At 45.9% G+C, this 17,786-nt stretch overlaps 1 protein-coding gene across 2 annotated transcripts in view; it reads left to right on the forward strand.

Annotated features, from left to right (window-relative positions):
- Positions 1–2,492: 2,492 nt before the first annotated feature.
- The window catches only part of NFE2L3 (NFE2 like bZIP transcription factor 3), a 69,585-nt gene continuing 54,291 nt past the window's right edge, over positions 2,493–17,786 (forward strand). For both annotated transcript variants that reach the window (XM_082258403.1, XM_082258402.1), the window contains exon 1: positions 2,493–3,161. In XM_082258403.1, the coding sequence (XP_082114529.1) occupies positions 2,679–3,161 (483 nt within the window). In that variant the 5' untranslated portion in view covers positions 2,493–2,678. The remainder of the gene's footprint in view (positions 3,162–17,786) is intronic.

Genomic DNA, 17,786 nt, shown 5'->3' on the forward strand with positions numbered 1-17,786 from the left:
GTGGGAGGAATGATGCCCCATCGTCGGTGTCAGTGGGACGAAAGATGACTCATCATTGGTGTCAGTGGGAGGAATGATCCCCCATCATGGGTGTCAGTGGGAGGAATGATCCCCCATCGTTAGTGTCAGTGGGAGGAATGATCCCCCATTGTTGGTGCCAGTGGAGGAATGATGCCCCATTGTTGGTGTCAATGGGAGGAATGATGCCCCATCGTTGGTGTCAGTGGGAGGAATGATCCCCCATCGTTGGTGTCAGTGGGAGGAATGATGCCCCATCGTTGGTGTCAGTGGGAGGAAAGGTGCCCCATCGTTGGTGTCAGTGGGAGGAAAGATGCCCCATCCTTGGTGTCAGTGGGACAAAAGATGCCTCATTGTTGGTGTCAGTGGGAGGAATGATGCCCCATCGTTGGTGTCAGTAGGAGGAAAGATGCCTCATGGTTGGTTTCAGTGGGAGGAATGATGCCTCATGGTTGGTGTCAGTGGGAGGAAAGATGCCTCATCGTTGGTGTCAGTAGGAGGAAAAAGCCCCATTGTGGGAGGAAAGAAGCCCCATTGTTGGTGTCAATGGGAGGAATAATGCCCCATCGTTGGTGTCAGTAGGAGGAAAGATGCCTCATGGTTGATGTCAGTGGGAGGAATGATGCCTCATGGTTGGTGTCAGTGGAAGGAATAATGCCTCATGGTTGGTGTCAGTGGGAGGAAAAATGCCTCATGGTTGGTGTCAGTGGGAGGAAAGATGCCTCATCGTTGGTGTCAGTGGGAGGAAAGATGCCTCATCATTGGTGTCAGTTGGTGGAAAGATGCCTCATCATCTGTGTCAGTGGGAGGAATAGCGCCTCATTGTATCAGTGGGAGGTTTAGTACCCCATAGGCCAGAGAAAGGCACTAAAGGGCTACATCTGGCCCATGGGCCGCAGTTTGGAGACCTCTGGTCAATGGATCTGGTGCAATCCTGAATGTCATTTAGTGTACATCTAATGTAAAGTATACCATCATTACTCTTCTATTAGTATCACCCAGAGGGATAGAGTACAGTAACTATGGACAGTGTGATAATTGTGTGATGATTGTGCAATGGCTGTGCGATGATTGTGTGATGAGAGTGATGATTGTGTGATGATTGTGTTGACAGTTTGATGATTGTGTTGACAGTGTGATGATTGTGTGATGATTGTGTTGACAGTGTGATGATTGTGTGATGATTGTGCGATGATTGTGTGATGACAGTGTGATGATTGTGTGATGATTGTGCGATGATTGTGTGATGACAGTGTGATGATTGTGTGATGACAGTGTGATGATTGTGTGATGACAGTGTAATGACTATGCGATGATTGTGCGATAATTGCGCAATGATAGTGTGATGATGGTGTTGACAGTGTGATGATTGTGTGATGATTGTGTTGACAGTGTGATGATTGTGTTTTGACAGTATTATGATTGTGCGATGATAGTGTGATGATTGTGTTGACAGTGGGATGATTGATGGTTGTGTGATGACAGTGTGATGATTGTGCGATAATTGTGCAATGATAGTGTGATGATTCTGTTGACAGTGTGATGATTAGATTGTGTGATGATAGTGTTATGATTGTGTGATGATTGTGCGATAACAGTGTGATGATTGTGTGATGATTATGCGATGATTGTGGGATAATAGTGTGATGATTGTGTTGACACTGTTATGATTGTGCGATGATTGTGTTGACAGTCTTATGATTGTGTTATGATTGTGCGATGATAGTGTGATGCTTGTGTTGACAGTGTTATGATTGTGTGATGATTATGCGATGATAGTGTGATGACAGTGTTATAAAGCCCCGTACACACGTACCGAATGTCGGCCGAACAATCGGCCGTCTTTTGTCCGGTGCTGTCCTGTCGGTTGAAAAGTGCAAAAGACTGCACACGAATTTTGTTGGCCAACAACAGCCGACTGCAGAAGTGATGTCATGTGATGGTTAACTTTCCTTGTGTTTTTTCTTCTCTGAGCATGCCCAGTCTTGCTCATCTGCTGTTTGTCGGCCGAATTCTGTACTGACTGGCGAACAAACGGCTGTTCTGGTGTTGGCCAACAAAAATTTTATAGCCTGCACACCCGATTCTGTTTGGCCGAAAAGTCGCAGTCGGTTGTCGGAAGCATCATACTAACAAGCCGACAATCGGCCGATCGTTAGGCGGCCGAATATTTACGGCCGACAATCGCTACGTGTGTACTGGGGCCCATAGTGTGATGATAGTGTTGACAGTGTGATGATAGTGTGATAATAGTGTGGTGATATACAAGTCTTGGACTTTGTAGAGTGTGTAGACAGCCATCCATGTGCTGAGATATCCTTCCTTTGTGAGAGATACAATGTAAGATGGCTCAGCAGGCCGCACATGCGCAGTGGGTCCGGCAGGGCAGCTCCATGGGCGTGCACGTGCGCAGGGATGCGGGGGCGCGGAATGGGCTGGCAGTCAGTGTCGGTGTATTTGTGTTCTGATGTCTTTATGTCTCACTGCAGAGGAGCGGAGCAGCCGGCGTGCTCTATTGTCTGCTGCTAGTGGCGCTCCATCGCCGGCTGCTCCCCCCCTTCCCCTACCTCCCCTCCCCCCGGTGATGCTGAGTGGCAGCTGAGAGCAGGGTAGTAGTTCCAGGGCAGTGAGGAGCTCCCCCCCGGCCCGGCAGGGATACAATGAAGGATCTGAAGAAGTATATGACAGAAGGTCTGCTGCAGTTCACCATCCTGCTGAGCCTGGTCGGGGTGAGGGTGGATCTGGAGTCTTACCTGCCCCCCATCCGGGAGATCATCCTGGGGAGCAGCTCTGCCTATTGCCCCATTCCCTTCCACAGCCTCAGCCTGCACCCCAAGAGCCCGGAGCTGGACTCCTTCTTCACCGCCAGGAGGCTGCTGGACGAGGTGAGGGCGCTGGGGGACCCCCGTATCCCCAGGACTGAGCTCAGCGCCTGGCTGGTTCACGCCGTGTCCGGGGATGCTGAGGCTGGACCGGTCAGCGCTCTGCTGGGAGCCAATGAGGAGAGCCCCGCCGACCCCCCAAGTGACAATGAGGGCCCCAGCCAGACACCTGCCAGGAGCAGCAACTTACAGCCCAGCCATGACCCCCCATCCCAGCCACACATCGCTACAGAGGCCGGCCCTGGAGACTATACCAAAGAGGTAACCTACCCCTATGGCATATACTTTAACCTGAGCGCTTCAATGGCACCGCCACCATGTATCTGATCTATGCTGGGAGCATCCACCATGTATCTGATCTATGCTGGGAGCATGCTTACTTGGCGCCCCACCATGTATCTGATCTATGCTGGGAGCATGCTTACTTGGCGCCCCACCATGTATCTGATCTATGCTGGGAGCGTGCTTACTTGGCGCCCCACCATGTATCTGATCTATGCTGGGAGCGTGCTTACTTGGCGCCCCACCATGTATCTGATCTATGCTGGGAGCGTGCTTACTTGGTGCCCCACCATGTATCTGATCTATGCTGGGAGCATGCTTACTTGGCGCCCCACCATGTATCTGATCTATGCTGGGAGCATGCTTACTTGGCGCCCCACCATGTATCTGATCTATGCTTGGAGCATGCTTACTTGGTGCCCCACCATGTATCTGATCTATGCTGGGAGCATGCTTACTTGGCGCCCCACCATGTATCTGATCTATGCTGGGAGCATGCTTACTTGGCGCCCCACCATGTATCTGATCTATGCTGGGAGCATGCTTACTTGGTGCCCCACCATGTATCTGATCTATGCTGGGAGCATGCTTACTTGGTGCCCCACCAACCACTGCTGGTTACTATTGAGGACCAGTGAGCTGGTAGGCCAATCGGGATCCCACCCGCCTACCTCTGGGGTAAAGAACCTCCTGAAAGCAGCTAGTACATACCTAAATTTGGCGTGATTTCTGCCCAACAGCACTTGGACTGGAGGGTCAGTACTTTGGGCCAATCAGATTATCTGCAAGCACATGTGGTGACAAGAGGAGAGAGCAGAAAGATGACCTTATCAATCTGCCACTGCTCCTTCGTTGTCCAATCACTGGGAAGGGGCAAGGAGGTGACAACTACATGATACACCAGAACCCCAAATTGATGCGTTTCACATTTATTGTGAAGACAACATTAGTAGGTCTTAAGAAGCTGAAATTTCGGGGCCTTCCAGGGTCTCTTCCTCAAGGTGACCTAGCCCTTGTTATGTAGCCTTGAGGAAGGGTACATGTGAGGCCCCCAAAACATTGCTTTCTTATCACCTTATGATGTCTTCTCAAAGAACATGCTATTTGGAGTGCTGGTGACTTTTTCTGGTGTTGGCAGGCCACCATCCATAGCAGAACACTTTGAGCACCCACCAATTACTTAAAGGTCAAGTGCTAGAAGCTTCTGTTTGGGCACCAGGAGGCAGGGGCGTAACTATGGGGGTTGCAATTGCAACCGGGCCCCATGCTCCAGAGGGCCTGTACACCTGGATAGGAGGGGCGGCGGGGGCAGCATGTAGAGAAGGAGGCCCCAAGGTGGCAGGAAGGGGGCCCATTGCAGAACTTGTGAAAGGGACCCGCAACGAGAGTAAAGGGCCCCAGGATCAATGGGAAGAGCCCCAGGCTTGAAGGGAAGGGCCCCAGCCAGGGGGCCCTTTGTGGTTTCTTGCACCGGGGCCCTGAAGGTTCTAGTTATGGCTCTGCCAGGAGGGCTGCTCTGCCTGGAAGGGGTCTGTAAATATCAGGACTGACTGAACAGAATTGAGAGTTGAAACTGTATCTGTATATCTCACTCAATGCTCTTTGAATGAAGCTGAGGGGTTTTTATTTTTATCTCATCCAGTTGAAAAAGGAAAGCCAGAGGGACCATGTGCATGACCAATAACTTTAAAGATGCATCCTGATGCCCAGTGCTCAGATCTACATTGGCATTTGTATATTGGCTCTTACTGGCATGGTTGGTGTGGGCTGTAGTAGGGATGAACTCTATAACGTAGATCAGTGGGCACAGCTTACATAAAAGGGGTGTGTTGAATTGTGTCGTAGAGCTGACCCGATCTATGCGTACATGCCAGCCTACGTTCACCATAACGGCCATCATGTGTCTGGCATTGGTATCACCACGTGCACAAGTCCTTGCAAGCCATTCCCTTTTACAATAGAGAAATCGCCAGTCTGTGCCTAGAGCTCTCATGTAGCAGGCTTAGATTACAATTATGGGATTGTTAGAGTCTCTCTTTCACTTTCTGATGTAAATCATCCACATAGGCCTGCATGTATTTACATAGCTGTTTGTGATATTAGATTAAATCTACAGACATCAAGGTTGATTTACTAAAACTAGAACAAAATCTGGTGCAGCTCTGCATAGAAACCAATCAGCTTCCAGGTTTTATTGTCAAAGCTTAATTGAACAAGCTGAAGTTAGAAGCTGATTGGCTACCAGATTTTGCAGTCCCCAGAGCTCCTAGACCTTTGTAGAATAGACGTCTGTTAGTGGAGAGAGCCATGTGTCTGTTGTATGGGGCACCACGCCCTGCCTGATTTTCTTGTGTAAACTTATTATATATGTTAGGAACACAAAACAGACACAGCCTTAGTAATCTGACTGGTCTGTTGGAGATGCTGCTAGCAATATGTAAATATTAAAACAAAGAATGGCATGACTGTTTAGATGATTGTATTGTCTTTGTGTTTATGGCTGTTGAATGGGGTGGTGGTTGGACGGTGGCATGTCTCCTATGTTGCCTCAGAGCATATTCTGTCAGATTTAGTATAGATCAGGTGCAGAACCTTGTATGAACTGGAAGGGGTGGTTTTCCAGGTGTTGCAACACATGTGAAACTTTATAATAACCGCATGAAATCTTTGAGCAATAAAACCGAGAGAGGAGATTATGTTCTTTAAGATTTCAAAGGTTTATGTTGAAGAGAGGGGAACAAATGAGCTCCTCCTCTCTGGTTCCTGAAGAATAATGGAGAGGAACAGGTGCACTCAACATCTGTCTACGATAACCAGTCAGAAGGCTTTGAGCTCCTGAATTAGTGTAATAGGTCTGGTGTATATTACACGTCAACTTGTGTCCTTTAAAGTAGCAGTACCGATATAGTAATCGTGTTTCATCTATTTAGTCTTCAAGGATGTAAACCAGGGTTTCTCTACTAGGGTTCCTCCAGAGGTTGCTGGGGGATCCTTGAGCAATGAGCAGTTTCTGCCTCTCAGATAAGTTTCCACTGACACCATTGATCTTTTAAGCTCTCTGTAAGCCCACATTCACACTACCGCGGCACGACTCTGTACTACTTCGGGGGCGACTTGTGAAGTCCCGTGCACCGCGACTTCGACGCGACTTGCACAGACTTCATATAATTAATGTCTATGCAAGTCACTCCGAGGTCGCCCCGAAGTAGTACAGGACCCTTTTTCTAAGTCGGAGCGTCTTGTGTCGCTCCCATTAGAACGGGTCCTGTAGCAGTCAATGGGCCGCGAGGGACCGCGACTTGTCAGGCTGCCAAGTCTCCTGACAAGTCGCGTTAGTGTGAATGGACTCTAAAGCCCCGTGCACACGCATCGATTATTGGCCGGGAATTTTCGGCCAACGTCCGATCTGCCGATTTTCAGCTTGTTAGTATGATGCTTCCGACAACCGACTCAGACTTTTCGGCGGAAAAAAAATCTGGTGTGCAGGCTATAAAATTTTTGTTGGCCGTCGACACAACGGCTGATTTTGTCCGTCAGTCAGTACAGATTTCGGCAGACAAAAATCTGATGAGCAAGACTGGGCATGCTCAGAGAAGAAAAAACACACAAAGTAAACCAGCACATGACATCACTTTTGAAGTAGATTTTTGTTGGCCGAGAAAATTTGTGTGCAGTCTAGGCACATTCCAACCAGCAAAACACAACTCTGGACAAAAGACAGACGATCGGTCAGCCGATAATCGTTGCGTGTGTACGAGGCATAAGGCTTGGCTATACGTTAATAGAGATATTTATTTTTTATCAACCAGGGGGTTGAATGAAAAAAATAATGAACCTATTCCACCATCCACATATTCAATGTGGATGGGGGGAATTACTCCTGCTAGGGTATTGTATTCTGACAGCACAGGAGAGTTCCCCACCGTCAGAACACACTGATCAGTGTTGCTGGTGGTACTGATCGATCGAGAAAAACCCAACAGGCTGGTTGTACTTCCGTCCATAGATGCCGTACAACCAGCCTGCCCATACATGGATTGAAACATTCCTTGCTGAACTGGCTAAATTTTGATCCATGTATGGCAGACCTAAGGAGGTAATTCTTCCCAATGACCACAAGTGTAAGGAGCATTCTTCCCACTGACTATCACACTGATGTATCATGAGTTGTAGATATGGTCATTTTTGGCAGGGGGTTCCTGAAACCGGAAAGATATTTCAAGGGTTCCCCTGTGTTGAAAAGGTTGAGAGATACTGATGTATACCATTGTGTATGATGTAGACCAGTGGTCTCCATTCCTTCCACTGACAGCAAAACGGGGGCACCATTCCTTCCACTGACACCAACACGGTGGCTCCATTCCTTCCACTGACACCAACGCGGTGGCTCCATTCCTTCCACTGACACCAACGCGGTGGCTCCATTCCTTCCACTGACACCAACGCGGTGGCTCCATTCCTTCCACTGACACCAACGCGGTGGCTCCATTCCTTCCACTGACACCAACACGGTGGCTCCATTCCTTCCACTGACACCAACACGGTGGCTCCATTCCTTCCACTGACACCAACACGGTGGCTCCATTCCTTCCACTGACACCAACACGGTGGCTCCATTCCTTCCACTGACACCAACACGGTGGCTCCATTCCTTCCACTGACACCAACACGGTGGCTCCATTCCTTCCACTGACACCAACACGGTGGCTCCATTCCTTCCACTGACACCAACACGGTGGCTCCATTCCTTCCACTGACACCAACACGGTGGCTCCATTCCTTCCACTGACACCAACACGGTGGCTCCATTCCTTCCACTGACACCAACACGGGGGCTCCATTCCTTCCACTGACACCAACACGGGGGCACCATTCCTTCCACTGACCCTAGTAATGGGGCATAATTCCTCCCGCTGATATAAACAGGCACTAGTCCTCTCACTAATTCCAATAATGGGGCACTATTCCCCCTCTACTGTCTATTTGGCACTATGTATTTTTTTTCACTCCCTCTGACGCTGAGGCCTTTTTCTACTATCACTGGTCACTCCAGCCCCTCTAAAAGTTTGAAGGACTGTAAACCAGCCCTTTGTTTAGCAAGTTTGGAGACCCCTGATAGACCATGGGTGTATAGTAATCCAAAGCAACCAAGAAGCAAAAAAGTAATCTTTCAAACATTTTAACTGCATGAGCTAAAGCCAACCACTGATTGTCTGTTAGTGGCTGAAGACTATTGTTGAATAGATTTCAAGGCAAAATGGCAGTTCCTCTTGTAAGAACAACCTTCCACTTGCTGATGCTCAGCCCACAAGTTTGTTTCTCAGCAGAGCCCTTGGTCAGACTAGTCCTTCCAAGTATGGAGGAGCGTATGACTTCCCAGGATGCAGTGCTCGAGCTGGCAGTTCAAGGAGTTAACTCTGGATAAGGTCAAACATCTAACACAGAGATTACAAACCCTGTGGACTCATGGCTTCAACAAGCAGTCTTTGGGTCAAAGCTCAGGAATCATGTTTCTTACAAGGAAATCTGTTACTCATCTTTAAACAAGTGAAGTAACGTGTCTCTAAGGCAGGCCATAGACGATTCGAATTTCGTTCGAAAATCGTAAATGGCAGTGTTATCGAACGATTTTCGTATCGTTAGTGTGGTATGTAAAACGTTAGATTTTCGTACAACAGCAAAAATTCACATATCCAACATGTTGGGTTTTTTTTTGCGAAAATCGGCCGAATTTCGTATCATTAGTGGGGGAGTTGTATGATTTCGCCTAACAAAACACAGAACAGTAGGGAGTGTGTCTGGTAGAGATGTGGTTAAAAGGCACAAAAAATAGTGTTTTGTCGTACGATTTTCGGCTCGCATTGATGGTACACTCGATGATGTGCACGAGTGCCGCTTTCGTTTATCGAACGATAAATCGTACGAAATTCGAATAGTCTATGGCCTGCTTAAGAATCCCAATCTCTGAGTACTTTTTCTGTAATTTCCAGAAGCTAGTGTAATTTAGACCAATGCCGTGTAGTAATCCATAGCAACCAAGGAACAAGAGTGCCCCTCTTTGCAGAGTTTAAACTGCATATGTTATATTAGACTTCTGATTGTTGTAGGTTGCTGCAGAGTATTGTTTAATGTATACATAAAAAACAAGAGCACGAATATGGGACTTTAAATGAGGTTAACTAGATATGAAAGTTTATTACAATAATACATAAACATATAAAGATATTGTTGCATAAGCACATACAGAGATGTAGCAAACAGTAGATAGCATAGTACAAATTGATACAAATAAAATACAATATTTCTAGGATCACACAAGGATCTCTCAAAAGTAAATGAGTATAATAGGACCTCATGATCTCTGTGTGCTCACAATCTAAAATATGTCATAATACACTAAAACATCTGAGTTATTGTAGGCTCGACGCGTTTCATGGACCTCCGCCCATTCATCAGGAGCTTGAATATGCATTTTTGTGTCTAAACATAAATAAAAATATGAATTGTAAAGATATGCTGGTATAATATAATGAATTATACTGGGGAGTATAGTGGAAAAACACTACCTTAAGCAGTGTCGTAGATCCATGAACAGGCCAGTGTAAGAGAGGGAGACCAAGGCCGATCCAGGGAACGTCTAACCCGGGGCTGAGGCATGAACCACCTCCAGCAAAACGGGACAACATGGAGGAAAGGGCCATAAAAAGAGCAGAGTACAACTTGTAGGCACGCTGGGACCACAGTGGAATCTAAATGTATATAAATAAAAGGGGAAGGAAATAAATGAATGGAGACACTCCATACTACTTGTAAATAGTTAAATATATATTCACACAGGTGGGTCCCGAAAAAGTGCCAAGGCAATGAAGCCAACGATTGTTGGCCGGCCACCTCCCCCTCCCGCCTGTCTCTGCTTAGGCATCCGGGCAGAGGGCGGGACGTCAGGCCTTCCATCGGCGCCATGCCTGGTACGCATGGTACGTGAAGCCTTCCGGCGTCGCGTCACCATGACAACCTCCCTTTCCATCTGACGCCAGGAGCGGCCCCTCCCTATCCGCGTCCGGTCTGCTCGACCGGATGTGGGAGGTTCTTTGGCCATATATACCGACGTCAGCATGGCGCTGGCGTGTATTCACTCTCGCACTGTGGGACAAGCAGCCTGGATTGGACCATCACCTTTCTTTAATTTTATTCTTTGGTAATCTATCATCACCTTTTCTACCTTATTCTTTGTTTCATTGATCACTTATGCCCTCTCACCACTCAGACTTTCCAATCGACTAGCGGTCGCTCTGTTGGGGTTTCCTATTTACGCATTTATCTTATTTTATCTGAGTCTTATCTTATCACTCTTTCCCAGACCACCCACCTTTCCTCCTCTTCATTGGAAGATGTCTTCCTCCTTTTCACTTTTTCCTTTTCACCTTTTCGGTTCCTAACTTCCTACCCATTCTCACACGCACCATCCCGCACCACCTCTGGCTACTCTTATTTGGCTATTTTTTTCGTTGGCTTCATTGCCTTGGCACTTTTTCGGGACCCACCTGTGTGAATATATATTTAACTATTTACAAGTAGTATGGAGTGTCTCCATTCATTTATTTCCTTCCCCTTTTTATTTATATACATTTAGATTCCACTGTGGTCCCAGCGTGCCTACAATTATTTCTTCTCTTTGAAGTGTTATTTTGGAATTTTCCAAGTTGTACTCTGCTCTGTTTATTGCCCTTTCCTCCATGTTGTCCCGTTTTGCTGGAGGTGGTTCATGCCTCAGCCCCGGGTTAGACGTTCCCTGGATCGGCCTTGGTCTCCCTCTCTTACACTGGCCTGCTCATGGATCTACGACACTGCTTAAGGTAGTGTTTTTCCTCTATACTCCCCAGTATAATTCATTCTATTATACCAGCATATCTTTACAAATCATATTTTTATTTATTTTTAGACACAAAAATGCATATTCAAGCTCCTAATGAATGGACGGAGGTCCATGAAACGCGTCAAGCCTACAATTACTCAGATGTTTTAGTGTGTTATGACATATTTTAGATTGTGAGCACACAGAGATCATGAGGTCCTATTATACTCATTTACTTTTGAGAGATCCTTGTGTGATCCTAGAAATATTGTATTTTATTTGTATCAATTTGTTCTATGCTATCTACTGTTTGCTACATCTCTGTATGTGCTTATGCAACAATATCTTTATATGTTTATGTATTATTGTAATAAACTTTCATATCTAGTTAACCTCATTTAAAGTCCCATATTCGTGCTCTTGTTTTTTATGTATACATACAGGGATGGAGGCCACTAGACATGTTTTGTGGCAAGTCATAGACGAATTTTCTCCTTTTGCATATTGTTTAATGTACTGTCACTTTGCCCATCTATGTCCCACTTCTTTGAACAACCCCTACAACTATGTTGCTCAGTTGGGAGTCCTTGGTTAGCTTGGTCCTTGCAGGCATGGAGGATTATAAGGCCTCCCAGGATGGAGTGCTCGGTTTCAGCTTCCGGGTTTTATTGTCAAAGCCTAAAGTGGTAGTAAAGTCCTATCTTACAAAACTCAGACAGGCAGGGTTTTTTATTACAGAAGAGACCCTAGAAGTATCTTTTATCATAAAGCTCTCCTCTGCCGGTCAGCGAGTAATGTGATCTGAGCCGCACTTGCGCAGCTCAGACCACAATTACGGGCCTCTCTGTGTGCCGCTGCGATGTAATTTACGTGCGCATACACTGGAGTGATGTCACCCTGGCACAGCCAATCAAGCAGCCGAAGATTGCAAACCTGGAAGAAAGACTGGGTGAAGATGAAAGCAGGTGGGGACAAGGGAGAGCGGTGCGAACGCAGTGCTGGAGGGCTACGTTTGTAGGCAAGTCCGTCCTAATGTACTAGTATGCAGTGCTGCATAAAGCTGCCAGAGGACCCATTTAAAAAAAAAAAGTAAAGACTTTACTACTGCTTTAAATTAACAATCTGATTTTAGCAGCTGACTGGTTTCTTTGCACAGCTGCATCAGATTTTTCAGTTTCTGGTTTTAGTAAATCGACCTAAGCCCTGGTTCACACCAAATGCGACTTTGAAATTGTGCTTGTTCACTTGAAGTAGCATGATTTCAAAGCCGCCAGTCAGTGCAACTTTCCTGACATCTGTGCGACTTCATACACAGATGTCTTTGTAAGTTGTACCTGAAAGAAATAGTGCAGGAATGTTTTTTTAAATTTAGTGCTGCACCGCAAAGTCAGTCGCACCAATTTGAATGGTTCTATTGCCTACAATGGGGTGCGACTTGTCATGCGATTTGAACTGTGAAATCACATGACAAGTCGTGCTGGTGAGAGTAGGGGCTCAATGTGTGTTTAAAACGCTGTGTGTAATTCCATCACAAATCTGTGTGACAGGGTGACAACGTCGGGAGCACAATTGGGAGACGGGACAGTTACCCTATAGATGGAGGTTTCTTTAGCAAGGACCTTTATGGCAAAAACACCAGATATTTTAATGAAAGCCGCAGGATGAAAAAGAAAATCTTTTTTTTTTTTTTTTAATTAAATTGACACCTTAGCCTGTATAAGATTAGTGATTGGGTTTACGTTTACTTAACAATTCTGATGGCTCCAAATAGTCATTGTAATCAATGTCAATACAGGCTTATACACTCAGAAATAATATTTTTTCTGCTGGTTCCAAAATTAGACTATCTGGCTCCTAAATCAGATGTGATTTTGTTCAACTGTACAGCCAATTTGAAATTCAGTTAGTCATTAGAGAACTAAAGCATTTCTATTTGTTCTAAAATCAATAGCTTATGCCAATAAAACTAAGCATTTACCCTACTCTACATTTCTGGCTCACTTTTTTTCAATTTATACCTGGAAGGTAATAAACAGAGACAGGAAATCACAAAGGTGAATAGAAAACATACTGTACTTGTGGATTGTTATACAGCAGTGGTCTCCAAACTGCGGCCTTTTGCTTGTTTTTTTTTTTCTGACCCTTGGGGCACCATTTCCCCTCCACGGGCACCATTTCCCCTCCACGGGCACCATTTCCCTCCTCAGGCACCAGCAATAAGGCAACATTCACTCCTGGGACACCAACTATGGGGCATTATTCTCCCACTGACACCAACTATTTTTCCCACCAGTTCAGGCATTGTTTACTCCCTCTGAAGTCTGAAGGACAGTAAACTGTCACTTTCTTTAGAAAGTTTCAGGACCTCTGTTATACAGGATTATTTCTTTTTAGCTTTGGCATTTGGCCTTTTATCCAAAGTAAACTGGCATGTACTTCTTAACAGTATAAAACATTTTTTATATAGCGGGAGTACCCCGATGACGTGTGAGTTCGGAGAGGTCCCAAGTCGGCATTTTCTCTTCTTGCTTTATCGGGAGTCAGCTGTCTCTTCCTGCATACAAAGACAAGGAAGACTCGCTGCTCCAGTTGAATCAAGAAGCCTGATGTACAGGTGCTCGCCTCTGCAGATAATCTATATTAGTGTTTCTCAACCTTTTTTCAGTCAAGGCACCCTTTAAAAATGATGGACAGTCTTGAGGCACCCCATTCTAAAATACACACAAGTCCAAGTCGGACACCCAAAGTTAGAGTTGATTTCCTTTTCCAAAGCAAATATACTTTTGCAAACTGCTACTGACTAGTATTCCAATGTTTTTCTTCTCTCTGTTTTTCTCCATCACTCAATCTATTGTCATACCAACGCAGATGGAGAGGGGCAGGGGAGGGTCAAACAAGGATGCTATGCAGGGGACTGACATTCTCCTTATCAACTGATGATGCCTTTGGTCATTAGGATGCCAGCAGCTAGAAGGTTGTAATGGTGCACAATGAAAACCTGTGGCTTTGTGTAACTAAAAAGGCAACCTTCATCCATACGCTGGCTTGTGTTCAGTTTTTTGCCAAGGCACCCCTGTAGAAGCCTCAAGGCACCCCAGGGTGCCTGGGCACACAGGTTGAAAAAGGCTGATCTATATAGAAGAAATGGATGCACTCCAGGTATCGTCAAAATTCTGGTTTATTAACCGAACATCCCAATGTGGCAAACAGATGCGTTTCACACACTAGCAAGTGTGCTTAATCATTACCTAGTAATTACCTAGTGTGTGAAACGCGTCTGCCTGTTTGCCACATTGGGATGTTCGGTTAATAAACCAGAATTCTGATGATACCTGGAGTGCAGCCATTTCTTCTATATTGTCTCTTCCTGGTTCTTGCTGCTGGCCCCCTAAGGGCTTGTTCATATAGGGTGCTAAGACCTGTCCTCCATGCTGAACGGAGAAGAACAGCCAAAGCTGAATTGGGGGCAGTTTGCTCTGCAATACACACCAAACTGAGCATGTGCAGAGTTCCTCCAAGGCTCTTTTCTTTTAGGAGATGGGTTTGGGACAGTGGGAGAGGGGGAGAATCAGAGAAGACAGGATCAAACAGTCTTTTTACACAATGCACAGGTTTAACCCCTTAGGATCCACAGTGAGTGTAACAAGCATGCTTTACTGCATGTACAAACTGATTTTCCTGTTGTGGGTTTAGTAACACGTAACCAGTTCTGGACTGGAAGGATTTGCCCCCTTAATGACTATTTTTTTGCTATTCTGCACTGCGTTACTTTAACGGACAATTGAGCGGTCGTGCAATGCTGTACCTAAATAGAATTGATGTCCTTTTTTTCCCCACAAATAGAGCTTTCTTTTGGTGGTATTTGTTCACCTCTGTGACTTTTTTTTTTTTTTTTTTGCGCAAGAAACAAAAAGCGACCATTCTGGAAAAAAAAGAAAAAGTTTTTCACATTCTTCTATATAGAACATTCCCAAAAAAAGAAAATTATAAGTATTACATTTTTTAACATTTTAGGCCAGTTTGTTTTCTGCTACATATTTTTGGTAAAAAAAATCGCAATAAGCGTTTATTTTTTTATTTTTTTACTAGTAATGGCGGCGGCGATCCACAATATTTAGCGGGACTGCGACATTGCCGTGGACAGATCGGACCCCTAACGGACATTTTTGACACTTTTGGGGGGGGGGGGGGGGGTCAGTGACATTACTATAGTAATCAGTGCTAAAAATATGCACTGTTACAGTAATAATAATGACACTGGCAGGGAAGGGGTTAACACAGTGGGTGATTAAGGGGTTAAATGTAAGCCTAGGGGAATGTTTCTAACTGTATGGGGTTGGGCTTTTGAAATGATCATAGAGACTTGTGATCCTATATAGAAGGATCACATGAGCTCTGTGATCATTCCAGAGAGAAGAATGATCAGCTGTGTTTACAACAGCTGACCGTCCTTCTCTCTCAGCGGGAAACGATTGCGGGTGCCCGGCGGCAATCGAAGCCACCGGCCCCGTGCCAGGAGATCTGCCTAAGGGTCTGCCTAGGAGAGGAGTCAGGGGATCAAGGAGTGTATCAGTAAAGGGGGTGCCGTGTAGTTGACCCTGAAGATTAGGAACAAAAGGGGGTGCCAGGAAGGGCCCTGAAGTTGTTCTGCAGCACAGTACAGTTTACCTCAGGATACAGTTTACCTCAGAAAGCTCATTCAAATATACTTCACAGCTAAGGCCAAAGTGATACAGCGGCCTAGCTGCGACTAGCGTATTCAGCGTTACTCAGCATTGTGCATAGTGTATAAAGTTGGAGTATCCCACTCATTCCCTTCTCCTATCCAAGTTCCAAATAAAAACACAAAAACCAAAGCTACTGGACTGTTTCCTGACTGAGCTAAAACACTTGGAAAAATGTCAAACTGTAATGTTGTTGCTAATGGTAACCCAGGGGAACCCATAACCAGCAGCTCCCAAGGGAGTAGTGCTACAGAAGTTACTGTGGTTTAGTAAGAAAGGAGACGGTGGCATATGGGGCACCTCAGTCAAAGACCCTAATTTGAGCTTTCTTCCTGGAAAGTCCCTAGAAGTTCAAAGCCTCCCCCATGTTCCAAAGGCTCAGATCTTCACGGAAGTACAGTGTAAAAAATGCAATTGTTTTGAGCTAAAGATCTTATTTTATCTAATCCTTCAGCCAAGGGAATTTCCACAGAGGAATTTGCCATCTCTACTTTCACTTTTACTTTGGTGTGCACTAATAAGAAAGTAAACCTTCTAAAAAATAAAAATGACCTGTAAGATAAAAGCATAATGAGCATATGAAATACCTTATCTAAGCCCTTCCAGTGGCGCCCACACACCACTGAGATGGCCGACATGTTCACCCCTCTTCCGTACGGGTTCGCATCCTCCAGCCGTCTGATTGGCTGGAGCCGCAATGATGTCACTCCCATGCATGCGTGCGGGAGCTGCTGTTCACAGCACAGGGCTCTGAAGGAACGAAATGGGCTGCAAATACTGCCATCCCCTCTGCTATAACAAGATATACTACACAGTGTGTTTGTTTGTTTTTTTAATTCTGCTGCTAAATATCTTTTTTCACATCACAGATGTGCGGTCACGTGACTGCCCGCCAGGCTGAGATTTCCCTCTGACGTCAGCTGGGCGGTCACGTGACCGTACATCAGCGATGTAAAAAAAATGCATTTAGCTGCAGAATTAAAAAAATAAATAAACAGACACTGTATAGTATATCTTGTTATAACCGAGGGGCTGGCAGTAATTGTAATCACTAACTTTACTGCCACACAGAATAGCGGTGGAAGGGGCGAGTTTGGAGATCGGCTTGCACACAGGACCTGACAGGGAGGGGGGAGAGGGACTGCGGGATGACCGAGGCATATAAACTTACCACAGTATCATGGGTCAGCAGCCATGAATACCGTGGTCAGCACGCCTAGGGGGACACAGGAACAGGCAGGATCAACCAGGTTTTTTACAGCATAGAAAAGGACAAATGACAGTGCACAAGTACTATGCGGTTTAACATGTTTTAAAGCAGGGGTGTCAAACTCCACTTCATCGAGGGCCGCATCAGCATTACGATTGCACTCAAAGGGCCGGTTGTATTTGTAATACTAGATGTCCAGAGTATCCCACCGCCCTTACATCAAAGTGCACCCCCTTACCTTGTGTTGCTGCTGGGAAGAAGCTGGGGGTGGAGCTGGGAAGCAGAAATTGCAGGGTCTGGAGGAGGCCGAAATGAGGGCTGGAGCTACACTGCAGATCTAGGAGAGGTGCGAGGGGCCACATGAAATGGCCTGGAGGGCCAGATTTGGCCCCCGGGCCTTATGTTTGACACATGTGCTTTAAAGGAACAGGATCATCTTATATGCTTTAACTGCCTCTCACCCGATGTATAGCAAAATGATAGTGGGCAATCAGTGAGGCCATTCTGTTCCAATCTGTGCTGCCTTTCACTGCTGCCTATCTATGGCACGCATCAGTGCCCCCTTTCCAAAGTGCCCATCAGTGCCTCCTCATAAGTGCAACCTATCAGTGCCCATTAGTGCAGCTTCATCAGTGAAGTAGAAAATTACTTATTAAGGGCTCTTTCACACGGGCGTTCCGTATGTCAGTATATCACCCCATCCGTTTGCGGATGATATACGGACATAATGCATGTCAATGGGGTTGCGGATGTCAGCGGATGACCATCCGTTGACATCCGATTTGCGTCCTTTCAGTTCTGTTCTGTTTTTTGGA

The sequence above is a fragment of the Pelophylax lessonae genome (genome assembly GCF_965119305.1).
Source record: "Pelophylax lessonae genome assembly, chromosome: 5".
NCBI lineage: Eukaryota > Metazoa > Chordata > Amphibia > Anura > Ranidae > Pelophylax > Pelophylax lessonae.